Below are 25,861 nucleotides of genomic sequence, written 5' to 3'. Positions count from 1 at the left end.
GAACCCTCGGGACGTCATGAATGCATCGCCGGACTTATATTGGTGTATGTTTAACTGCTTTCTTTGGTATATCCTTACTTCCCGAGTTTGAAACATATGTTCTTCTTTTCCCTTTTTTCAGTCCAAATGGGTGGCGGGTTGACCAACTTAGTGAGATTGAAGGTTGTCATAGCCCAGGAAGAGGGCAGGGAGGCTTCACCGTTGACACCTCAGTCTCGGCCTCAGGCGGATTCCCGAACTGTCTCTCAGGACCTGGTTTCGGCTAGGGCAGCTGGTGTCACTTTGCCTAGGCCGATTGCTATTGGAATTGAGGAGGAGGTTGTCATGGTTTTGCCTACCGAGGCATGTAGGAAGCGGAGAAAAGTGGTAGAGGGGAATAGCGGGGAAAATGTGGAGGAGGAAAGGTCGGTGCCGTCCGTGATTGACCAAAGTTTTGATGCTCCAGTCTTCATTGACCAACACATTCTTTCAGGTACAACGGAGTTGTTCCATGATTGTGATGTTGCCAGCCAGGCGAAGTCGATGTATTGGGCCCTCCTTCGTTCCAACTGTTATCGTCTGTGAGGCAGAGCCAGTGCTGAATCAGATGGGCTTTTGGATGGTAAGTTTCGCTAGGCTCAATCGACCTATTTTACTAGATATTTCATGGGTAGAGGCAAAGAGTGTGAACTGTACAAGTTAATAATATGAATAAAATCCGAGAAGGGGCGGACGTTGGTAAGCTTAAGAAGAAGCTGGAGGCATCCGAGACGGCTCATTTGAAGGCTATGAAAGATGCCGAGGATGCAGGTGCTGAGCTACTCCATCTCTCCGGAGTAGAGACTTCGGTTCTCTCTCAGCTTTTCAGTGAGCACAAGCGGTCCTTGAACACCAAGTTTAAGGTTGCCGTTCTACTGGCTGAGGCAGAGGCTTTGAGGGCTGAGGTAGCAAAGCTGAAGAAGGAGAAGGGAGAACTACTGGAAGATGTTAAGGGTGCTATCTCGGCTAGTGAAGAGATGATGAAGGCCCAAGCTCAGGTACTAACCTTGGGTGTAGATGTGTACTGTTAAGGATGGTTAGATTGTAGACCTGGAGTGACTTTGTTTATTTTCGTACTCTTTTCCTTAAGTTTGTAAGCCATTTAGGCATAACAATTTGCGGTTTTGTAAGCCATTTATTTGGTGTCTATGTTTTATAGGATTTTGTTTAAAAACTGTTAAGTTGTTATCTCGGCTTCTTCGGAGATAGTTGGCCCTTGGTGGGCCGTATTGAATACTTGTTTAATTTTTTGTGGATATCCGTTTGCTTTGGCCTCGGGTGTGATTGGTCCCCGGGGTAGCCGTGCTTTATTTGTGCCATCGGTTTGGTTAGAACGCAGAGTTGGTGATTTTGAAAGGAAAGATGTATAATGAATTTTATTAAAAATTGGGTCTCGCTAAAATCTCCCGTTGTTGGTAGGAAAGAGTACCCGTCAACAAAATTACATGACAAAATAATACGAAGAAAAAAAACTAAGCAACAAAGGAAAATAACAAAAATTTAAAAAGTTCTTGGTCTTACCTCTCGTGTGTTTGCTTGGAAGGATGTTCCTATGTGTAGTAGCATCGCATGCTAGTGGCATTCCAGGACCTCGGGAGCTCGGTCCCATATAATCATTCGTGCTTGTAGGCTCCTCTCCCGATTATGGTCTTTACTTGGTAAGGCCCCTCCCAGTTAGGTGTGAGCTTTCCTTCTCTTAGGGTGGGGGCCCGATATCGTTGCATCGTAAGACGAGGTCTCCATGTCTAAAGTCTCATTTCACCACGCCGCGATTGTACCTTAGGCTTATCCTTTGTTGTAGGGTGAGTTCCTGTAGGTGTACTATACTCCAGACTTCATCTGTGAGGTCCCTCTCGGCGTTCTCGTCATGTCCCCCCATAGTCCTCCGCGGGCTAAGGTCCCCAACCTCAGTCGGAATGACAACTTCAAGGTCGTAGGTTAATCGAAAGAGGGTTTCTCCTGTTAAGGCTTGAGGAGATGTTCGGTATGACCAGATGACGATCCAAGTTCGTCGGTCCATAGGCCTTTTGTCTCGTCTATCCGTTTCTTGAAACCCTTTACGATGACCTTGTTGGCCGATTCTACTTGGCCATTGGTTTGCGGGTGTTCTAACTAAGTGTTATCCTTCTCAGCCCCCCTCAAACTGATAGTTGGTCTTGGAACAACTCTCAATTTGCACCTAAACTTGACAAAAGAGGCTGCAGACAGGGGTTTGGTCAAGACATCCGCAACTTGGTCACTTCCTAGAATATGAACAACATGCAGCTGCCTCTGCCTAATCAAGTCTCGAACAAATTGGATATCAACTTGGAAATGCTTAGTCTTTCCATGAAGAACTGGATTTGCAGTGAGAAAACCGTATAGGAGTCGTAGCCAGGCCAATCCGCAGCTCAGCCAGTAGATTTGTGAACCAAACAATCTCAGCTCCACAGTCAGCTAAACTCCTGAACTCTGCTTCAGTGGAGGATCTGCTGATTGTACTTTGTTTCCTATAAGTCCATGACAAAATATTAGTTCCCAAAAATACACAAAAGCCAGACACCGATCTCTGATCCTCAAGATCTGAAGCGCAGTCAGCATCAGAAAAACCATAGAGCCTGATGAAGTCCTGACATTTATGAAAAACCAGGCCCTAGTTCTTCGTTCCCTGCAAGTACCAAAGGATCAACTTTACTGATTTCCAATGAGCCAGTTTAGGAGCATGCATAAATTGGCTTACTTTACAAACAGCAAACAATAAATCAGGTCTAGTAATAGTTGCATAGTAAAGAGATCCAACTACAGATCTATACAGTTTGGGATCCTCAAAATCCTCACAGCCCTTGCTTGTGAGCTGCAAAGTAGACAGCATGGGAGTTAGCATAGGACTAGCACACTGCATACCTACTTTTGAAAGAAGATCACTAATGTACTTAGATTGAGACAAATACAACTTATCAGCAGTCCTCACTACTTCGATGCCCAAGAAATAGTTTAAGTTTCTTAAATCTTTCAACGAAAATGTTTTGTATAGTTTCTTAATCATATCATCAATTTCAACAGCATCATTTCCAGTGATAATAATATCATCAACATAACAAAGAATATAAATAACAGATTTAAAGGAGATACGAATAAATAATGACATATCAGACTTTGAATTGTAGAAATCAAAGATTTGTAAAGTAGTACTTAATTTTAAAAACCACTCCCTTGGAGCTTGTTTTAGACCATAAAGGGATTTATTAAGCTTACAAACTTTTGTCGCAGCACCCATTTCAAATCCCAAGGGCTATGTCATGTAGATTTCTTGATGCAATTCTCCATTGAGAAATACATTATTAAAATCAAATTGTTGAAGTACCCAGTCTCTGGACAAAGCAACACTAAGAACTAACCTGACAGTGACTGGTCGAATCACTGGACTAAATACATGTTCAAAGTCAAAACCTTCACTTTGATAAAAGCCTTGGGACACCAAACAAGCTTTGTAATTCTGAATCTGTCCTTTGGCAACCTTTTGACTGCAAACACCCAACGACAGCCTATGATCTTAGCACCTTCTGGTGGAGACACAAGTGTCCATGTGTTGGCCCTAATCGGTGCTTGATATTCATCTTGCATTGCTTGAAACCAATGAGGAATGCTCAAAGCAGATTTGGCATTCTTAGGCAATGCTGCATCAATAACTTGAGAGTTCAGGCAAGAGGTAATTTATGCATTTTGGCACAGGCACAGTTATTACATAACACAGGTATAGAATCATCACTTTTATTAGAAAATTGTATAGAATTACACAATTGAAGAACAATTTTAACAGTGTTAGTAGTGGCATGTCCAAGTCTCTTATGCCACAACTGAAAATTGGAAGAGGAAACAGAAAATAGAGCAGGTGGATAATGTGTAGTGAGTCTTGGAAATGCAACATTGTGACATTGGAGGCGATTATTGTTAGCAAAGGAGGCACGACCACCTCTGAAGAATCTTCCACCACGCCCCCTTCTACCCCCAGCACTTCTACCAGCAGAGGATGAAGAAGGGATTGCAGACTGAGTGAGATGTGCTTGAGCAAGAAACGGATCAGATTTGCGAAATTTCTCAAGCATATCATCATGAGATAGAATGGACATCTCAACCTCTTGAAGAGAATACAACTCAGGTTTAGTAGAAACGGTAGTAATTAGGTTTTGATAATCTTCATTGAGCCCTTCCAAAAAAGCATCAATGTGTTTATCAGTAGTCAAAAGAAAACCTAAAGACGCTAAAGAATCAACAATTCTCTTTATTCTTGAGACATAATCAGCAGCAGGAAGACCTTGTTTCTTTATAAGTTTCAGTTGAGTTTTCAGCTGCTTGACCCTATATCGAATCGATTTTGAGAAATAATCTTCAATTATATTCCAAATATCAAAAGCAAAAACACAACCTATCATTTTATTCTTGAAGGATTCATCCATGGAAGCAAGAAACCAGGAAATAATATTGTAATCTTCTTGCCTCCATCGTTTGTAATCGGTTCATAGAATACCAGCAGCTCGATCAGTTTTGGACACAAATTGTGAGGGCATTCTGTCAGAGTGTAGATCCTCAAGAGCTTGCCCAAAAATTGCAGCCAAAGCCTGTTGTTGCCAAGTCTTATGATTATTTTTATTGAGCTTGTCACCTATGGGATGATCAAAGGATCATGGAGTGAATGATGAATTAGAAGAGGAAGAGGTGACCGAAGAATCTGAATTAACAACACTAGTAGCCATGAATCATGTACAAGAACGAGGCTCTGATACCATGTAGAGAATTTGGAATTTGATAACAATATCACAAAAGAGAGAAAAGAGGTAATTTTCTATTTCGAAAAACAAATCATGACGTACTCCCTTGTATTTCCCTGTATTCAATATATATAGCTACAATATAACATCAAGCATATAGAAGGATCTAGACTAATTAATAAATCTTGAGCTAAACATCAAATAACTGCTCAAACGACTAACTAAGTGTTATCCTTCTCATCTGGCACTAGGTGGCTGCGATGGTGGCCAGTGCCTCGGCTTCAATCCATTTTGTGCAATAGTCGATGGCGACTATAAGGTATCGAATTTACCCAGAAGCCATGGGGAAGGGTCCTTCAAGGTCGGTTCCCCGAGTTTCGAATGGCCGATTTATCGTTATTACGCGACGCTGATCTGGTGTGGGGCCACTTGGTGGAGGTCGGTGCGGGCTTGACATTTTAGGCAGCTTCTGACTAGTTGAGGAAATTTCTAATGATGGTGGGTCAGAAGTATCCCGCTCAGATAATCTTTTGAGCTAGGGTCATCCCCAATGTGATGGCCATAACATCCTTCGTTAATTTCACGAAGTATGTAGTACGTGCCGCCGGGATCCATACACTTGTGGAGGGGCTGTCATAGACCTCATTTGTATAGTTTCCCTGCTATGGTGGTGTATTTGGGGCTTCTCGCTTTACACACTTTGCTTCCTTCAGGTCCTCGAGTAAGCTTCCATCGGTGAGGTATCGGAGGACCGGGAAGATCTAGGATTGTTGGTTTGACATGGAGAGGTGTGTCGTGGTCGTGGCCGTGACCGATAGTGTTTTGAAGACTTCCTAGATGAGTGATCAGTTCGCTGGGACCGTCTTGGTACTTGTGAGTTTTGAAAGCAAGTCGGCCCTTGCGTTTCATTCTTTGGGAATATGATGTATGGTCACTTCGTCGAACTCGGAGGTTAGCTCCTTGACTTAGACAAGTATTGGATTAACAGGGGGTCTCGTGTTTGGTATTCCCTATTTATTTGGGAGCTAACTATCTGGGAGTCGCTGCATACTTCTTTGCTTTTTGCGCCGACCTCTTTGGCAAGTGCTAGCCCAGCTAAAAGGGCTTCGTATTCGGCCTGATGATTTGAGATCAGGAACTCATATCGAATAGATTATTTGATCGCAACCCCGCAATCATTTTCCAGTATTATTCCTGCTCCCCCTAAGTTGGTGTTTAACGAGCTGTCAACGTGGAGCTTTCATATTTTAGTGGGTTTGCTCCAAATGGTCATTTCGGCTATGAAGTATGCCATAGCCTAGGCCTTTATCGCATTCTTGGGTTCGAACCAGATTTTGTACTATAATAGCTCTACTGACCAGGCGAGCATCCGCCCTGCGAGGTCTGGTTTCTGCAACACTTGTCTCACCGTCTAATCCTTCCGGACCATGATGGGGTGGCATTAGAAGTATTTTTGAAGGCGTCGAGATATCGTGAGTAGTGCGAATGCAAGTTTCTCAAGTTTGGAGTATCATATCTCAGAATTTTGGAAGACCTTACTTATAAAGTATACGAGGCTTTGTGTCCTTTGCTTGTCTTGTAGGATGAGCGCTGCAGCTAGCGCGTCGTTCGTTATAGCTAGGTAGAGGTAAAGCGTTTCTCTCATTCATGGTTTTGAGTGTATGGGGGCTCTTCGCATTCGGGTTCCCACTTGAAGCTTATGCCCTTTTTCATGAGTCTGAATGATGGGATGGCTTTTTGAGCCGAGGCTCTGAGAAAGTGAGAGAGGACGACAAGTCATCCCGTTAGTCTTTGGACGTCTTTGAGGTTTGCTGGGCTGCTCATCTCGAGGATAACCTTACACTTGTATGAGTTTGCCTTAACGAGGATAACCTTACATTTCCTAAGTGTACCCAGTATGAGTTTTAGGTCGTCAACGAGTTCCTCGCCAGCTTGTGTTTTGGATAGCATATCGTTGATGTAGACCTCCAGTTTAGTTCTTGAGAGGTCTTTAAAAATCTTAGTGATGAGCCGTTGGTAGGTGGTCCCGACGTTTTTCAATCCAAAGGACATAACTATATAGCAGTACGTACCCTCGGTGGTCGTGAAAGCTGTTTTCTCCTCGCCAGGTCAGTGCATTAGTATCTAATTGTACCTGAAGTATGTGTCCTTGAAGCTGAGGTATTGGTGTCCCGATGCAGCATCTACTAGTCCGTCGATATTCGGAAGGGGGAAGGCGTCTTTTGGACAGGCTTTGTTCAAGTACCTGTAGCTGGTACTTGTCGTTTGCTTTTTTTACTAGAATGACGTTGGCCAGCCAGGTCGTATAAGGGAGTTCTCGGATGACGCCTACTTCGAGTAGGCTCTTGACTTGCTTTCTGACCTCGGATGCTTGGTCTGCAGAAATCTTTCTTCTTCTTTGTGCTACTAACATGGCCTTGGGGTCTACGGCCAGCCGATGGGACATTAATTCTGGGTCTATTCGTGACATGTTGGCCGGGTGAAGGCGAATAGGTCTCTGTTTTGCCTTAGGAGCTCCACGAGTTCACCTTTTAGGCTGAAGGGTAAGTTTTTATTGATGAATGTGAATTCCTCATTAGTCTCTCCTATTTGTAATTTGTTCATGTCTCCCTCTAGTTCCGGTCTTGGCTGATCGTCTTGTCGTACGTCGAGGTCGGCTAGGAAGATCACTGCCGCATCTCGGGATCATTTTCGGAGAGCTAGACTGGTGTTGTCGCATTCTATCGCAACTTCTCGGTCACCGTGTATGGTGCCGATGATGCCATTGTCGACTTGGAGCTTAATGATAAGGAATTTGATGAATATGACAGTGGACAGGTCATTAATCGTCATTCATCCTAGGATGATGTTGTAGACAGTAGAATCTTTGAGGGCCATGAATTCGGAGAGTATGGTTTTCCTCTAGCTTTCAGTTCCAATGGTTACTGGTAACACTATGGAATCATCTGATTTGAGGAAGTTGTTCTCGAGTCCGATCACTCCGTTGCGATGGCTTTCCAAATTTTTGTTTCGGAGACTAGCTTATCGAAGGCTCCTCTGAAGAGGATGTTGGAGTCAGCTCCAGTGTCTACCAATATTCTTTTCATCAGTCCAGTCCCAACCCTTGCTGAGATGACAAAGGGGGCGTCTTCCGCCAAGATGTCTACCAATATTCTACCGCTAGGACTCTGAGATCCTTTTTCAATGATGATTTTGACCTTTTTTGGAACATCTTTTCCCGTGATTACGTTTACTATTATGGTGGGTTCGGCCTCCAAACTTTCTTGAGGTGCCTGTCGTATCATCCTGGGATTGCATCCTTCACGTTCTGACAATCTTTCTCTTTCAGTTTTTCTGGGTTCTCGGATGATTTTGGCAAACTTGAGGAGTTTGCCGTCTCGGATGACTTATTTGAGAGCCTCCTTCAGATCGAAGCAATCTTGGATCTTATGTCCATATCCTCAGTGGTAATCATAGTATAGACTCTTGTTGCTGCCTGTCTATTCCTTCAGTTATCGTGCCTTCGGGAGGATGCCTCGCTTCGCTATCTGGTGATAGATCTTTGTGATTGGGGCTGGTAGGGGTGTGTAGTTTGTGAATTTTCCCACCCTAGGTGGCCAGTTGGTAGGGGCGGGTTTGAAGTGCTCTTTTGGGGTTTCTCTGGCTGGGGGTTGCTTCGTAGTGCCATGTTGCTGTGGTGCCATTTATTGGCGGCCACGTCCTAGCTTACCTCTTCGTCGTTTATGTATTCCCTTGCCACGTTTTGGATTTTATGTATTGTCCACACTGGTTTGGTTGTTAGGTGCTTCCGAAAGTCTTCATTCATGAGTCCGTTGGTCAGGTAGAGGCTAACCACGAAATCTGTAAGCCCGTCTATAAGAATCAGATTTTTGGTAAACATACTTTTCTGGTTTTTTTTTAAATAAATTATCTTTCAAAATCCCAAACCACGTCCCATTAAGAAATAGTAAGGCAGGTCCAAGGAATACAAAAATGAAAATTAAATATAAAAAGAGATTTATGAGGTCAAACTTAGCTTTATGAGGGTAATTAATCCTTCTAAGTCAAATTTGACTAATGAATATTAAATACTATCCTACCATTGGTTTAGTTACCACACTAGAAACTTTTGAGCGGCATAAACACTTTTAGTGACGATTTTGCGCGCGTCGAGAAAAACTCTAGTAATCGAAAACCTTAAAACTAGTGGTAAAAGTAATTTCTATCTAAGTAAATGTGTCTCTAGATTTATATTATCCATTCCTTCATGATTTACTTCTTTAAGAATAAATATCAGCCATTAATTATTTTACCGTCCGGTAAAAGTTATCTGAACCGAATTTCTGCCTAGTATTCTACAAACGACTCCGAGAGGCTCCGAATCCTCTTGCTTGCTACCCAAGTAACTCGGCCCCCTCTCTCAGCCTTTGGGCCAATATTATCTTAGCCTCTCACTCCTCTCTGCTGTGTTTTTAACCACGAGTAATTAACCGCAGTTAACTGTGGATAAACACATCATTATGACGCTGAGTCGCTGACTGTGTTTCTTCGAAATCACACCCTTCTCTCTTATTATCAGCCCATTCTTCTCTAATTTTTCTAGCCCTCTTTTATCACATTTAATTAGGTTAGACTTCAGATTTTATTTAAGACAATTACCAACAAAAAATTCAATAACATTTTACCATAAAGAGAGAGATAAAAATCGTGAGTGAGAGAGGAGAAATAGAGAAACTTCTGCACTTATTACCTGCGCTTTCAGCCCCCTATCTCACTTTTCATACACTATTCTTCAAGGACTCAAACCATACAGGCACAAACTCTTGCCCGTTTTTGCTAATCCTTGCATTCATACCGAAATATTGGCTAGAGAACTCCTCTTGAAGCACCCATGGAGCACGCGTAAGGAGTTAGGGAGTTTCGAGCTCAAAGTGGTTGAATTTTCACGTTTTGCGACACTTTAGGCCAATAAAATGAAACTCACCACCACCAGTTGTGTTTCTAACTTTGTGTGCATGTTTTCCAGTGTGAGAAAGGTTTAATAATTAAATTACATAAAATGTAAGGGTTAGGCTTAGTTAGAGTATGTTTATGCTTGTTTTCGGTGCTTATAGGAGTCACTTTGTGGCGAATTTGTGTTTGTTTTGATATTCTAAAAATTTCATGAGTTACCACTATTTTTGGATTGCTAAATATGTGTAATATATTGTTATATTACCTCTGGATTTTGTGTGATAACAGCCGAAAACATGAAAGCACTTGGAGTTTAAGTTTCAAGTTTTAAACGTTAAAAAAGTGAAGAAAAATATAAAAACTGCATCTCTAAAATTTCCAGTCACTAAGAACAAGGAAATTATGACGAAAAAGAGTTAAAATTTAATTAGAAAAATAGTTTTGATCCTATGAAACAAGTAGGTAAAAATAAAATGGGTATTATAGTCATTTTCGGATAAAAAGGAGATTAAAAACATAATAGAAACAAGATATGAATAAAATTATGAATTTAATAGGTTTAGAGGTTAAATAATAATTATATAAATTATTTGGGTCAAAACTTATATTTAAAATAAAGTTTTAGGCCTAAATGAAAATTTTAGTAAAAGTTAGAGGTAAAACAGTAAAAAACGGTCATTAGAGCAAGTAAATAAATTAATAAATCGTAAATTGGCTTTTAGGTCCTTAGTGGTAAAAATTGGCATTTAATAAAAATATTAGGAGTAATTTTGGTCATAGAAAATTATTAGGATTAATCTGATGAAATTTTGACACTAAAAAGGTTAAACGGTAAAACTATAGCACTTGGAGTAAAAATAAAATTTTTAGGCATAAGGCACAAATTAAAATTGATTAATTAACTCAACGAAGGAGAAAATGTCTATTAGGAAAAATATGAAGATACAATAGTAAAATAATAACATTAATGGTGAAAGCGTCATTAAAAACCTAATGAAAACGGTAAAAAGAGAAGTTAAATAAAAGGGACAAAATGGTAAAATATGACAAGGCTGAGATATTTTAAGAAAGAACTAGGCACAAGTTTTTATAAAAGAAGGGAGGAGAAGTCCCTTAGAAATAAATTTTGTTGAGATGTGCCACGAAAGAAGAAACTGTAAACTCCAAGGTGCTAAGAGATACCTGCCAAAGCGGGATTCCATCTCGCCTGGCCAGAGACTAGATGAACGTGGGGATGCCTGCCATATGGACTATTACTCACTGAGATCACCTTGTATTTTTGGGCCATACTTTATTAGTGTCGTGACTGTATTTCGGGCACCGGTGCACGACCGACCCAATGAAGTAGCCATATTCGGACTTGAGCTGGATAACGTCGGGTTGCGGGTAGCCAACCGACGCATGAGCTCATGACCTGTGTAGGACCAGACATGTATCATACTTGGTTGCTGCATTTCTTTCCTTGTGTCTGCTTACTTGTATATATGACTGTTATACTGATTTATATACTTGTGATTGCATTTGTTTATATGATTGATTACTGTTGTAACCTTATAAACTATTAGACTTAGGCTGCGGACCCCCTTAGATTTTTTCGTATAGTACCCTACTAGAAACCTTAGGTTCTCACCCCTTTTTTACTATGTCCACAGATGGGGACCGACATGATCTTCTTTGAGTACCCGGCATACGGCAACTACGTGGGCCCCACGACGAGAAGCGCGGTATTTTAGGGTTGTCCGTGTACACGCACCTACTATCTTTTCAACCATCCTTTCTCTCACTCTCTGCTCAGCCAAGAGTTTAACCCTGACATGCCCTATGATTCACTGCTATCTGAGCTTCACCCTGACAGAGGCCAGTATTCTTTTTTGCCTTACCCTCTGAACATGTGGCAGATCCAATACCAGAGTCCCCTATCGTTGGCGTACCCAACTATCCACCATGGTTCAACCCTGAAGAGGATCAAGTGGTTCCCGATATACCTATGCCCGATGCTCCACCACATCCCAAAAGTTTTGGTTCCGCACCTTCAACAGAATATAGCTCAGAGGTGTGGATCGATCAGATGATGGCAGATCTATTCTCTAGTTCTTTTGAGACTGGGGATGAGGACTCCACAGAGGATGGGAGCAGCAGCAACATCACGGGCATGTCAGAGTGATTCCCTTGCTTCAGCATATTGTGTCAGCAGTTTTTAGATATCCAGTATCAGTAGTAGAAGTAATAGTAATGGTAGTAGTCTTACTAGTAGTGGTCCTTGCCCTCGCTCTTGATAGTCTTTTTAGAGAGCTAGCTCTTTTGTATTTATTTAATAAGTAGATCGGGTCCCAGATTAGGGTGGCTTTTGTGAGTCGAGGCCTGTAGGCATTAAAATGAAGTATGTACATATTATAATAAGTAATTAAGTATGAACTTGGGTCTTGTAATGAATTAAGCCTGTGGGCGTTTCATGTATAATATGATTATGCTTTGCTATACTTCTGTTTCTTGTATTAACTGCTTAACTTACAATTATTCCAATATGCGCGACTAGATACACAATTCTCAACTAGTGCTATAGGCTCATATGTATACACTTAATATATGGTCTAGAGTCTTTAAAGTCAGCTAAATAGTAGCGCCTGATTGCTAGCCTTGGTCATGACGGGCTAGAAGTTGGGACGTTACACCGTCGACCGTTAGATACTTGTCGCGGAACCTGTCGAGGTACTTTCTCGTGGGTTCGTCTTGTCGTTAGGTGACTCCCAGCAGACTGATAAGGTGTTTTGTCTTTGCGATTCTAGCAGTAAACTGTGCCATGAATTTTCTGGAGATGTCGTCAAAACTGACAATTGATCCATTTGGGATAGCGTTGAACCGCTTGATTGCCGGGCCTGCTAGGGTCACCGGAAAGGCTCTACACCAAATCGCAGCGGCTCCTTCCAGGTTCATCCTGGCCTTGAAGGCCATTAGGTGTTCCTGGGGATCTTTGGTGCCGTCATACTTCATGTCGGTGGGTTTGTCAAAACCTTTTGATAATTTGGCCCTTAGGATTCTTTCGGTGAATGGAGTGGCTCCCATTATCACATATTCGGTCCTTGTCCGTTTGGGATCTCGTTGGTGGCTTCTATCGTCGTCATCTCATCGGTGCTCCGGCTCTCGAGAAGCGTTGCGGTCTCGGCACTTGCTGTGATGCCAATCGGGTGTCCTTTCATTTTTATCTCTCGTCATGATCGGGTTCTGCAGGTCGCATGGCTTGCATGTTTCGGTCGATATCGCTCTTTGGGAGTGACCTGACTTTTCAGGGTCTGTATCCTTTTTTAGAGTTCGTGAATTATCTGGATTGCTTTTTCTCCTAGGCCGTCGGCTACTTTGGGCTTCCCGAGTTGGCGGTCGTCGTCTCGCGTGTGCTGTTGGTCAGGAGTTGGCAGGCGATGACCTGTGTCAGTAACCTTTTCGTGGGTTAGGTTCATGGTGATGGCTCGAGGATCGCTCCTCGAATTCTTCCCTCGGCGCCAATGTACAAGAAGTCACTTATACGGGTTGTGAGAGGGCTTGAGAATCGGCCAGTCTTGATGGCGACGGGTTGGACTCTTGGAACGGCGGGGGTGGTACCTATAAAGACATTCCGACGCCCAAATCAAAATGAATCTGAGAGGTATAAGTGTGGATTAGAATTGTTTTACGTACCTGAAGAAAACTCTAACTCTTCTTTATATAGCTTGAGGTAGGTATCTTATCTTATCTTATTCAACTAAGATAAGAGAAGAATTTAAATTTAAATGTTAAGTTAGGATATTAGTAATTATTGATTTACTTTAGACCATAAAAATGACCCAATCCAAGATAACCAAGTTTGGTGACTGTTCCGAGGAAGGACCGAATATCGGTCCAGAACAATAACAAATATTTTTTTCTCTTTACAATAACAACGAAAATCATATTTGCTAATTAAAATGATTCTCTGTTTTTTTTCGTTGTCAAAACTAAATATTTTTGGACAAATGGTGGTTTAATAATAATAAATAAATAAATTGAAAGAAATGGTATTAGTATGGCACAAGTAACAAAAACCTCAGTGAATAGCGATCTCAATCTTGCTACACACAACGCAAAGCCACTATCGTTTTTCTTTCATTTCGCTCGTTGCTGCGAACCTCCACAAACTTAGCGGCGGCGACTGCAACCCTCAAATCCCTAACAAACCCTCTCTCACTCTCACGCTCACTCTCACTTTCAGTCTCAGTCTCATTCATTCTCCTTCGCACCACGGTAATGCCCTCTCTCACTCTCTCCTTCTCTCCTTCATTCATTACTATGCATCTTCTAATTTTATTTTTGTTTTTTCTGCTTCATCCGTCTTTTAGATCTTCCATGAATCTCTTTTCTCTGATCTGTTGTAATTCCTCTCACTAACTCCAATCATACATTCACCGATTCTCCAATTTGGTTTTCGTCTTTTTAATTATTTGTGTAATATGGATGGTTTGAAATTTAGGGTTTTGACTTAGCACCCAGTATGACATTTAGGGTTTTTGAGTCTCTCTATGTGCATTTCTGGATAGATCTGTGTTGTTTTCATTCAAATTATTGAGATTCTCATGTCATTGGATAGCTACCTTTTATTCATTTTTTTGGGTATAATTATGAAGTATCCTGATAGAAGAAATAAAAATGGCTATATACTCTTGAATCAATTTTATATGCATTTCGACGATGGGAACCTTGGGTTCTAGTTTGTCATGCTTCGTTAATGTTTTCAGTGAATTTCCTGAAATATTACATAGAAAAAAGAAGTTTTAGAAATGGTAGTTATGTGGATTTTGGAATATATGTTAGCATCTGGATTTTTATTTTTTTTTTTATAAAGAATTTGGATTCCTGATTTTCTTCTTGAATTGCAGAATTTGAGCTCTTGATGGCATCGAAGTTGCATCAGCTGCAGTCGAAGGCATGCCAAGCCTCAAAATTCATCACCAACCATGGAACTGCTTACTACAAGCAGTTGTTGGAGCAGAACAAGCAATACATTCAGGAGCCACCCACGGTGGAGAAATGTGACCTTCTGGCAAAACAATTGTTCTACACCCGCCTTGCTAGGTTATATTTTCTCCAATCTTGTTCTAATTTTCCCCGAAAGAAAAAAGTGTTCCCATGTGTGGATTTGCTGTATTCTTTAATTAAGTTTGATCATGTCAGTACCTTTGTTTTCAAATAGTATTGTAGTAGATGTTCCTTGCAAGAATCTGATGTTGCAGCTAAAACCAGCTCCTTCCATTTAAATAATGTCAAGTTTTCAAATAATGTTATCAAATAAGAGCTCCTTCCTTTCAAATGTCTTGACCGCTTTGGGCAAATGCATGACTGCTATTGTTCGTTCTTTCAATTGGCTTTTTGAGGGTATGGACTGTATTTGCATTTAGAGGTTACCTCAGAATTAGCTCTTAAAATCTGACATGGAATTCATGAATGCTATGATGGACAGTTTTATGATTCACCAAATTCTGCTATATTATGGGTTGACTGTATGACTTGCATATGAATATACTCTTTATGTTCTTGTGAGGCCTCATAAGCACCAGTATTTTATCCTATACTTCATTTTGACCCATCACATGTTTATTAACATATGTCAATGCTGTTTGATCTCTTGAAGTCCTTTAAATTTGACATGCATTTCAAAATTGTTGTGTTGTTGCTCCCATCTTCAGCGCATTTGCTGATTGAGATGCAGACATGTTCTCCCTACTCAATCTGGTCACTTATCAAGTGGACCTTCATTCTTAATGTTGTGGCAATATGCTTAACCCTTCCATTCTTTTACAGCATTCCTCGCCGTAACGAGTCATTCTGGAAGGAGCTTGATTACGTCAAGAATTTGTGGAAGAACAGGCAAGAGTTGAAGGTGGAGGACGCAGGTATTGCCGCTTTGTTTGGCCTGGAATGTTTTGCATGGTTTTGTTCTGGCGAGATTGTCGGAAGGGGATTTACCATCACCGGTTACTATCCCTGAAGATAAACTGCTCGGGTAGTGTATGTTTTTAGCTTGAGGTTTTATACTCCTAAGCCAGCTGCACTGGTCATTTACACATTGTGTGGATTATGGAGCATTCTAGACCATAATTTTTGTTATTGTGGATTTTTGTTTCTTTCTTTGAGAAAAAGCTGAGAAGCTAGCGGTTTAACTTTGATAAGCCACAATTAATAACCCTCTTGTATTTGAAGCGGGATGGACCATGCATTGCTCCTCTTATCATGTTGGAAGCTAGTGACAATCGAGAATGAATGATGATACCTTTGCAATAATCCTTTGTTTAAATTACTTAATGATTGAGGCAACTCATTTAGCTTTGCATGAAAAGAAGTTGAAAAATGTTTAGTTAGAATTTTGTGCATGCTTGTGAACTTCAATAAATGCTTAAGAACCCCACGCAAAATACAAGACAGATGGTTGAAATTTATTTTCTAAACCTTTTACAGGAAAAAATGGGTCTAATTATCTTTGGGGACAATCAAAAAATAGTGTTGGTTTATTACATATATACTGTTTCGTGTGTATTATTAGTTCTACAGCCGCATTGTATAGAACGCAAAAAAATTCTGAAGAAAATTTGTAAAGCGGTAAAATAAGAGATTAATTAATGTCAAATTTGCTATTAACGTGTGATTTTTATTACGGGTGATTAGATTTTCATTTTATCATATTTTTTTACTTAAGGAAGTTTGTTCCAAAAGTTGTGAACTCTGTTATTTGCTCGTGTATGCAAGAGATCCTCTTGAATTTGATAGTATGTGTCAATAAATTAGCAGGGTTATTGAAGATGTATTATTTCCATCACTTTGATATAACCCTAAATATTTTCATGGTCGTAAACTTATATCAAAACTAAGGTTTGGTTTGGTAAAGCCTTTACGTTTCAAAAGTAGTTTATAAAAGTTAACTTTTAAAAGATAGATTTTTAAAAGTTGTAACATTTATATTTGGTAAATTAAATTAAAAATAGCTTTGAATAAACACAAGCAATAACAATTACATTTCATAAAATAGTTTTTAAATTTTAAAAATACTAAAATAGACATAAATGCAAACATTAAATTTAAAAATTAGTTAACATATAAAGTTATATTGGACTTTTAAATTTTGAAAAGTATAAGTCAACTTTAAAAAGCTCTATCTTATGTACTTTTAAAAGTACGCTGATCTTTTAAAAACCGCAAGTATAAGTACATAATCTTTTTTACCAAATATAAAATAAAAAATTTGAACTTTAAAAAAGTACAAGCACTTCTTTAAAAAATTTTACCAAACAAATTTTATCAAACAAAGTCTAAATATAGAGAAAGCTGCATCGCAAATAGCAATTGGTAATTTCGGTAAGGGCTGTTTTGGTAATTTCGGGTATGCCCTCCCTGACATAACCTGCGTTATTTAAAACCAATGAAAAACAGAGAGCCTGCAACGACATTGGCTTACGGGACGTCTCGTTGTTTTACGTTTTCGTTATTTCGGTTTACTCGACGCAATATGTCACGCGCCACCGCCGTCGTCGTTGTCCTCCTCCTCGCTGTCCTTGTTGATCTCTCCGAGGTAACTAACTATTCTGTTTCTATCAAATCTGTAATGTCTAATCCCTAATCGCGTTTCGTGATGAATTTGATGCGGAGAACAGGTAGAGGCCAATGCGTGCAGCAAGAAATGCATTGCAGAACAATGCAACGGTAAAGATAAGATTAGATTTAAATTGAAGCTGGATTTGTTTCATGCATAGATTTGATTGATGAAATTGTTTTCACATTTCAGTGCTGTCAATCAAATACGGAAAGTATTGCGGGGTGGGGTACTTTGGCTGCCCTGGTGAGCAACCCTGTGATGATATTGACGCTTGTTGCATGGCCCATGACAATTGCGTTGACAAAGAAGGTAACCTTTTCATATTCTTCCTATTATCGAATTTCACGTACCAATTTACAATTCATCTGCGTATTGAAGTTGACATATTTCACATGTAGCGTACCATGTTTTCACATGGATGGAATCTAATGGAACCAATTAGGAATGGACTATGTTACCATTCATATTAAGCAAACGTGTATGAATATCATTAATTCCTTGTGTGGTTGGGTAAAGGGCTAAAGCCACATTAATCAATGTTACAGACTTATAGATTGAACAATGCATGGATCCGTTCTATCTTGTGCTGAAATTTTAGTTTTTATTCAGAAGAACTAAAGACAATGATCAAATACTAACCATTTTCTCGTTATATGACTTATTCCTCCCAAAAGTTCAAGTGTTTAGATAGAGAGATATGTGGTATTGTGTTCATTATGGATATGGAAACTGTTTCTGCTGCATGCCATAGCCCATAACTATCAGCATAGTAAACTTATTTACAGAAGATTGCTTCTGCATCATTAACAATGTAACTAACTAAGCATGGTGTTCTTGTTTTAATACAGGAATGCTTTCTGTGGATTGTCACCACAAGTTGAAGAAGTGCCTAATCGACGTTCAGAAATCTGGGAAGGAAGGATTCTCAAAGGAGTGTCCGGTCAGTGTAGCTGTCCCTACTATGATTAAAGGCATGGATTTTGCCATCTTGATGACCCAATTAGGGAGCAATATACATCATTAATTAACATATTCCTTCCCCGTCCAAATCCTAATGAACAAAACTAATATTGATTCTGAAACAGAAAATCTTAATGATCTGCTTCAGCCATTCTTTCTGTCCAAATATATTTACTGATATTTAATGTATATGATATCAGAACATTGAGAACAATGTTATCCAATATTTAATATTATATTTAACTATTGATGAGTACTTATTAACTTTTTGACTCACTGTAAGCTCAATGTATGCTCATAATATAATCTTAATATTATTTGTTGCTATGTTAATATACTACTTGCTATTCAAATTAAAAATGCTAGCTAGCTAGGTTACTAGGTACTTGTGTAACTTGGCATACATATAGGGCAAACTAACAACTACAGATAAACAATGCTTATCTTTTTAATTTATGTTCAATTGGATGACCTATTTACTAATCACTATTGAGAGCTTTAAGATTTAAGAATCCTAATTTATCTTCAAGTTAATTGATGTTTGATAATGTTTTTATCATTCTTATTTAGAAGAATCTAGTATAGTGAAAATATCTAATGATCTTCAACGAATCAGAATGCTTAAAGGAATTTAGAATAAATTTGGGGTGAAATTGTAAATATATTAATATAATTTTTTCTGCATAGAATACTTACAAATTTACAACATGTTCTTTTCATTTTTCATTTTTACTGATTTAAGCTTTTCCCATTTAAAGCATTTTTTAAAATAAATTATTTATTTATTTATATATTTTTAAAAAATAATTATATTTTTTATTATTTATATCATTGTCATTGCTAATGAGATAAATAATAAAAAATATTATACGATCAAATTATTTTTATAATTAATTTTAATTAAGTATGTTTATTTTCTTTTTTTATATGTCTTTTTTTTCTTCTCTGTTAGACCAATCAATTTTATTTAAAATAATAAAATTTATATTACATCAATTTAAATTTATTTTTCAATCCATTCCAATTCAAATTATTGTAATAAATAAACAAATAAATAATTTATTGATATGTAATTCTTAAAATATTTTAAAATTTAAAAAGATATGCGTATTAATAAAAGAAAAAATATAAATATTTCAAAAAATATCTAAACAACTAATTACTTTAATTAATTAATTTACATTTTTTTTTCTTATTAACGAAAATTTGTCGACCTATATTTATCAAACTATATTAAACAATTGCAATTTTTTTTAAATGAACTCTCTCTGGAGTTTTAATATTTTAAAATAAACATCAAATTTTAAATTGTAATATAATTAAATGATTTTAAAAATAAAATAATATTTTTGTTTTTTAATGCTAATACCGAAAATATTATTTTTTTGTAATATTAAAAAATATCTTTAATCTTTCCAAAAAAATTAATTAAAAAAATGTAAGTGGTCTTTAACTAACATTACTTAAAACATCAATTCTTTACATAATCTAATAGACCATTTTGTAATTAGCACAAACTTAAAGAGTTAAAGTCAAACTTTGCAAATTTATAACTTTATGTACAATACCAATAAAAAATTAAATTGGTCCATTACGTTTGGATATACTTTTATTTTGGTCTTTAAGGTTTAAAATATTCTATTTAAATCCAAAAAAATTTCATTTAGTTTTATTATAGTCCTACTATGATATTAAAGTTAAATAATTAACGGAATTTTTTATATGACAACAATACAAGAACAAGGTCGATAATTTAGAGAACAAATACAAGCTCCAAAGGCACAAAATCAACCGTCGATGCATAAATATATTTATTTATTATTTTTTTATAATTTAAATGAAATATTTTTTATAAAACTAAGAAAAATGATAAATAAATATATTGATGAATTATTAACCTTGTTCTTGTACTGCTGTCATAAAGAATATTTTGTTAATTATTTAACTTTAACCTCACATAAAAATTAATTGAAACTAAATAAAACTTTTTAAAATTCAAATAAAATATGAGTAAAATACCATTTCTATCCATGGAAGTTGAAAATGCTGACAAATCTACCCACAAAAGAAAGAAACTATCAAATGTAACCATCATTCGTGACATCCGTGGGACGAAACTAACCAAGCCTTATTCTGGCGTTGACTCCGTTAGTAACGCTACCTACGTGGCACTTAACGGCGTGACATGGCTTGGGGGGCTTCACACGTGGATTGCTAAGCTGTGTGACCGTTATAATATATCCTCAACCCCAAAATTTTCCAAATTCAAACCTTCTTCCATCCCAAACACGAACCCTAGCCCTAGATTCACAAAAATCTTCGAAATTATACCAATGTCGAGGCGAAGACTCTTTACTCCACTTTCGAATGGCAGTGGTAGTATGTCTGGAAGCTCAATTTCAAAGCGAGTGCATGATAGGAAGTTCAATGGCAGATGTTTCTGTGGGTTAGGGGTGATGCTGTTACAGTCAGGGAGGGCGATGAATCCTGGGAGGTGGTTCGTCCGTTGTCCCAATTGGAAGGTAACCCGTTGTACACCCTGTTCTGTGTGAGTTGAATGTGTATCTGATTTTAGTTTTTTTTTGCCATGGATAGAATTCGGACTGCAACTTCTTTGCATGGGTAGACGAAATCGAAAGACAGTGAGAGGATTTGAGGAGAGCACTGTCAGAAAGAAAGATGCAGGAAAACTTAAATGAGGCTGAGGCTGAAGTGAAAATGCTCATGAGATTAGGGAGGTTTGAAGCTGAAGTTAGTAAACTTAGGTTTTGGCTTGTGATTATGTCAATGGTGGTGGTATGTAACGTTGTGTGCACTTTGTATCTAATTCTCAGGAGGTTTTGAGCCTAAGTAGTTGTTAGTGTTAGATAAGGACAAAAATATCCATGCTCGATTTTGAGTCTGTCATTTGTAGACATCTGAAATCCAGAAAATGTCAAATAGAGTCTTATAAGATATGTAACTTGCAGAAATTATCCAGTACTAATTGCAATTCTTGTTTACGTTCTGTTCTAAAATAACATGAAACACGGACAAAATAACCTCATAAGTACGCAGTAATTGAGTTACTGAATTGTTCAAGTTATAGGTATGAGTTATCAACTACGAGTATGCACCCATACCGAAAATCAAAACATAAGCAATTGAAGGTATAGTATGTGACATATCCAATAATTGTAAGATAAACTGCCATGGACAGTACAAAAAAAACATAATATAAAGACTCTTGCTTCATGGATTTGGAGTGGAGTTGCTGCTTCCGCTTGACCCTTCTTTCAAGTGTGCAGTTGTTGACCCCTTGCATGGTTTGAGGTGTCACAGTGGGGGACACATCAGAGGCCAGGGGTGATGGACTAGTAGTAGTTGGTGTTATTGGCCTGACAATAGCTGGAGCAGATCGTGGTTGCTGAGTAGTTGGTGGTGGTCTTCACAGATTCTTCTTCTTCTTTGATTGCTTTTTTGCAGTTGGTGGCCTAGTTGAAGGAGGCCTGACTGGATTAGGAACGGGTTGAGGAACTGGGGTGGTATCGTACAACAGTAGACATATATGAGTGATTTGCTTAAACAGAACTTGTAAAATGAAGTTGTAAAATATATCACTAGACTTACAGGTGGTGGCTGAGATGCTGCTGCTTCAGCTGCTTCAACAGCTTTCAGAGTTTTCTCCCAGAACATCTCCTCTAGTCTTGCCGCCTCCTCTTCATCATCATCAGCAGCTGGGTGTTGACTTGAACTTTGTCCCCCAGCACTCCCAGCCATTGCCTCCTTCTTCTTGGAACAACTACGACTGTTGTGTCTAGTCTACAATACATATATCATGAAATAAACGTGGAAATTCAAAGCACAAATAATGTAAGCATACGGATTATGGTTTACCTTTAGGCAGTACTTGCATGTGATAGGGCCATACTTTCTGGGGGGCCTATGAGGATTTGGGATGGGTTCTTTTGGGGTGTCGTTCTTTTTGTCTCTTTTCAACTTTGGTCTCCCAATCTGCTTCTTGTATACTGGGGGTAATATAGGAGGTAGATCGACATGCTACCAGTATTCTTGACTAGGAACAGGTTGGATGACAAACTGGTATGTGCTATTATATGCCCCATAGAGAGCCAATTGTGTGCATGTTCCTCTGGCCTCCTATTCTGGTATGCAGGGCAGCACATGCATGCCTATACGGCAAGCCAGTCAGTTGCCAAAACCTGCAGGAACAAGTCCTCTTTCCTATATCCACCATAACCTTATGTGGGAGGCACTGTACTTCGTACACATTTCCAGGATCATCTCCGGTGGGAAACGGCCGCCACTTGTTGCTCTCCTTTTTCTCTTTTTCCAGCCTACTCTACTGCACAGGAGTGATTACTCAGTTATATCCCACCAACGCCTTCTTGTTTCTTGCAATGATGCTCATCATATAACACCTCACCTCTTCCAGCATAGTTATAATAGGCTTTCCTCTCATTTTCTTGATCCTAGAATTGAATGATTCACAGTTGTTGTTCGTGTAATTGTCAGACTTTGGGTATTCGCTAAAACCACTCCTACTTCATTGACTTGGAGGGATCCTGTTCAGATACTCCCAAGCATGGGGATTAACCCGTTTGATCCTATCTAATACAACATTGAACTCTTGAGAGGTTGTGGCCTTGACACATCTCCACATTGACATTTTCAATTCTGTATCCCCCCACTGTTTTCTAAAGTTCTGCTATATGTGCATAGCACAAAATATATGATGTGCTCCTAGATTCACCTCACGCATAGCAGGGATGAGGCCCTAGTTGAGAAAAGTAAAACAACTATATGATTATACCCTATGAAGGACAATAACTATGACATCAGTAGGTATGCACAATACATTGTAAAAAGCTAATAATGAAGACATACACAGAGAATAAGAATTTAGTCATTACCTTCTGCATGTCTGACATGAAGTTGATTCCATTGATTGCAGCGTCACCTAAGTCTTCTTGGAGGAGTTCGAGAAACCATTTCCAGCTATCCTTGCATTCGCACTCCACAACAGCATATGATATAGGGTATATGTGGTTATTGGCATCGTGGCCGATTGCAGTCAACAACTGGCCAGGGTAGTATCCCTTTAGAAAAGTTCCATCTAACCCTATAAAAGGCCTGTAGCCAACTGAAAAACCCTTTTTACACCCTTCCAAGCATATATATATATATATATATATATATATATATATATATCCTTTTGAATTTATGCCCAGTTCCTTCAACATAATCAATACTAATCCTCACAGTGGAGCCAGGGTAATTTCATTAGCATAGTCCCTAAGAGCTGCATACTGAGCTATTTCTGACCCTTCTATTAGTTCTTTCGCCTTCACCATAGCCCTGTATATCTTCCTCTCGTTCACAATCACGTCATACTCCTTCTTGAAAAAATCTTGTGCCTGCCATTGAGTCATGTCTGGATGATCACGGATCTTGTCCTCAAGCTCCTCTACAACCCATTTACCATCTACAGATTTATTCTTATTAACTCTGCTGCAGGTATGTTCATTCACAAACGTCTTCACCTGAAAGCTTAATGGATACAATCGTTTTGCACAGTATATCTGCCACAGACAACTCTCGTTATAACATATGGCCTTACACCTAGTTGAATCCACTCTTGGAAAGAATATGCTTCGCCCTATGTTGATGTTGAACTTCCTAACTGCCTTCTTGAAATGGTCCAGATTTTCAAACTCCATGCCAAGCTCCAACCTTACTTCCCTTACTGGAGCATCTGGATTCGCTTGAGAAAATGCTGCCTGCTGACTGCCTTCATCATCACTTGCAACAGAATCCAGCTCTTCCGACTCGTAACAATGCATCCTTGTACTTGCCTCCGACATATCTTCACCCTCCACAGGTATAAAAACTGAAGGATGCTTGTTTGGATCCTGGTTAGGTATGAAGGTTTGCTCTGAAGGTGGAGGCCTAACTGTTGATCGTCTCTTCCTCTTCTTTTGACTACCACCACCCATATCTGGATTTATATCTGATTCGGGCTGTGAATTGTTGGGTTGACTACCACTACCGGGTGTTTCCTTTTCATTTTGTATGCTCTGCTCCTGAGACTTTGGTTCTTGACAAGGCTGTGTGATGTACTGTGTGAAAACTTCAACAGATTCTGCAGGCCCTTTATCAACAGTGGGAGCCACTGACTCTGCAGAAACTGAAATTCGGTGTCCAATTTCTTCACTTGCAGCTGACACATTTGGTTGTTCAGGGTGTGGAGGAGTCTTCTCCAGCGGTTGATATGGAGGTAAATTGGGTTCGGTGGGTGCATTTGGGAGCTGGATGATCCTTGGTGCCTCTTCGAAGGTTAACTTTGGTGAATGGGTGGGTATATTTGATTGATCATTGCTTATATTTGGTTGTTGTGTGTTTCTTGTGGTAGGATAGACGTCTTTGTCTAGCACATCATCCTCTGTTTGAGCATCCGGTCCAGGCGCACCTCCTACAGTCTCACTCGATTTCACCAGTCTCTTTCCCTTCTTCTTTGGGGTTGGGGGTCTCCTAACACACTGTTTGATTCTGTGCTTGACTGGGGTCCTATTAACAGTTAATATCTCAACCTCTGGTTCAGGTTCATTGTTTTTTTCTATGAACTCAGGAAGGTTTACTAGATGCTCAGTGAACACCTCAACTCTCCTCCCATTAGTAATGACTACTTCGTACATAGTCACCACATCCATGTCTAGTCTAAGCAACTTCAACCCACCATCCAATTCCTTCCCAGGTTCAAGCCAGTAAAGCTCGCTCACATCAGTGTACCCTATATCATTTACTAAGTCATTCATGAAGAACTTATTAAGGGTATCCACATTCACTCGTTCAATCTCTGTTTTCTCACCCCCAACATATGCCAGTTTGCCATCATCATCCTTTTCAAATTTTTCTCTGTAACTAATGACTAACGTAATGTGGATAGTTGCCATCTGCAAACATACATATACAGAAAACAAAACCAATTCACAACCACATCATAGCTACTACAAAGACACCCTAATAAAAACCTCATATCCACAACCATGCACCGAAAATTCAGAAAACCATGAGGTAGAGAGATCAAAGGTTACTACTTACCTATGGATAACACCACGCAATTCAAATAGCTGACACGATCCACACCAACAAGCACCCTCTCTTCAACACGGAGATTATCGTCGGCACCGGAAGTTTTCTGTGAGTGGAGAAGATGAACAATTTATTCTTAAGGCTCTACCCTCTGTTATGTGAAATGCGCAAAGAAGTGTACCTTTGATAACTGTTCAATTCTAATTTTCCTTTTTTTTTTTAAAAAAATTAAAATTTTGAAATCCAATTATATTTTTAGATAATTGTAATTACAATTTCCACGTATGAAGTCTTGTCATGCCGTGAAGTGCCACGTAGGTAGCATTACTAACGGAGTCAACGCCAGGAATAAAGCTTGATTAGTTTCGTCCCACAAATATCACGAATGATAGTTATATTTAGTAGTTTCTTTCTTTTGTAGGTAGATTTGTTAGCGTTTTCAATTTTCATGAGTAGAAATAGTACTTTACTCATAAAATATTTTAAACCTTAAAAACTAAAACAGAAAAAAAACAAAATA

General features: G+C 38.9%; 2 protein-coding genes across 2 annotated transcripts; both read left to right on the top strand.

Annotated features, from left to right (window-relative positions):
* The first annotated feature begins 13,734 nt into the window (after nt 1-13,734).
* LOC112751324 (uncharacterized) lies at nt 13,735-15,986 on the top strand. Its single transcript, XM_025800416.3, has 3 exons — nt 13,735-13,952; nt 14,585-14,780; nt 15,507-15,986. The coding sequence occupies exons 2-3, from the start codon at nt 14,599-14,601 to the stop codon at nt 15,691-15,693; spliced, it is 369 nt and encodes a 122-aa protein (XP_025656201.1). The 5' UTR covers nt 13,735-13,952; nt 14,585-14,598; the 3' UTR covers nt 15,694-15,986.
* Nucleotides 15,987-17,047: 1,061 nt separating this feature from the next.
* Nucleotides 17,048-18,516, top strand: LOC112747244 (probable phospholipase A2 homolog 1). Its single transcript, XM_025795206.3, has 4 exons — nt 17,048-17,268; nt 17,351-17,399; nt 17,482-17,601; nt 18,141-18,516. The coding sequence occupies exons 1-4, from the start codon at nt 17,119-17,121 to the stop codon at nt 18,314-18,316; spliced, it is 495 nt and encodes a 164-aa protein (XP_025650991.2). The 5' UTR covers nt 17,048-17,118; the 3' UTR covers nt 18,317-18,516.
* Nucleotides 18,517-25,861: the final 7,345 nt, after the last annotated feature.

This window comes from Arachis hypogaea, chromosome 15 (assembly GCF_003086295.3).
Source record: "Arachis hypogaea cultivar Tifrunner chromosome 15, arahy.Tifrunner.gnm2.J5K5, whole genome shotgun sequence".
Lineage (NCBI taxonomy): Eukaryota > Viridiplantae > Streptophyta > Magnoliopsida > Fabales > Fabaceae > Arachis > Arachis hypogaea.
This window is presented reverse-complemented; position numbering and strand designations above follow the sequence as displayed.

What these genes read in the sequence shown, in the direction of transcription:
- LOC112747244 (XM_025795206.3), top strand. Translation starts at nt 17,119, where the DNA reads ATGAAAAACAGAGAGCCTGCAACGACATTGGCTTACGGGACGTCTCGT. An exon ending in CATTGCAGAACAATGCAACG is followed by an intron (nt 17,400 to 17,481) that starts GTAAAGATAAGA and finishes TTCACATTTCAG; the next exon opens with TGCTGTCAATCAAATACGGA. An exon ending in CAATTGCGTTGACAAAGAAG is followed by an intron (nt 17,602 to 18,140) that starts GTAACCTTTTCA and finishes GTTTTAATACAG; the next exon opens with GAATGCTTTCTGTGGATTGT.
- LOC112751324 (XM_025800416.3), top strand. Translation starts at nt 14,599, where the DNA reads ATGGCATCGAAGTTGCATCAGCTGCAGTCGAAGGCATGCCAAGCCTCA. An exon ending in TTCTACACCCGCCTTGCTAG is followed by an intron (nt 14,781 to 15,506) that starts GTTATATTTTCT and finishes ATTCTTTTACAG; the next exon opens with CATTCCTCGCCGTAACGAGT.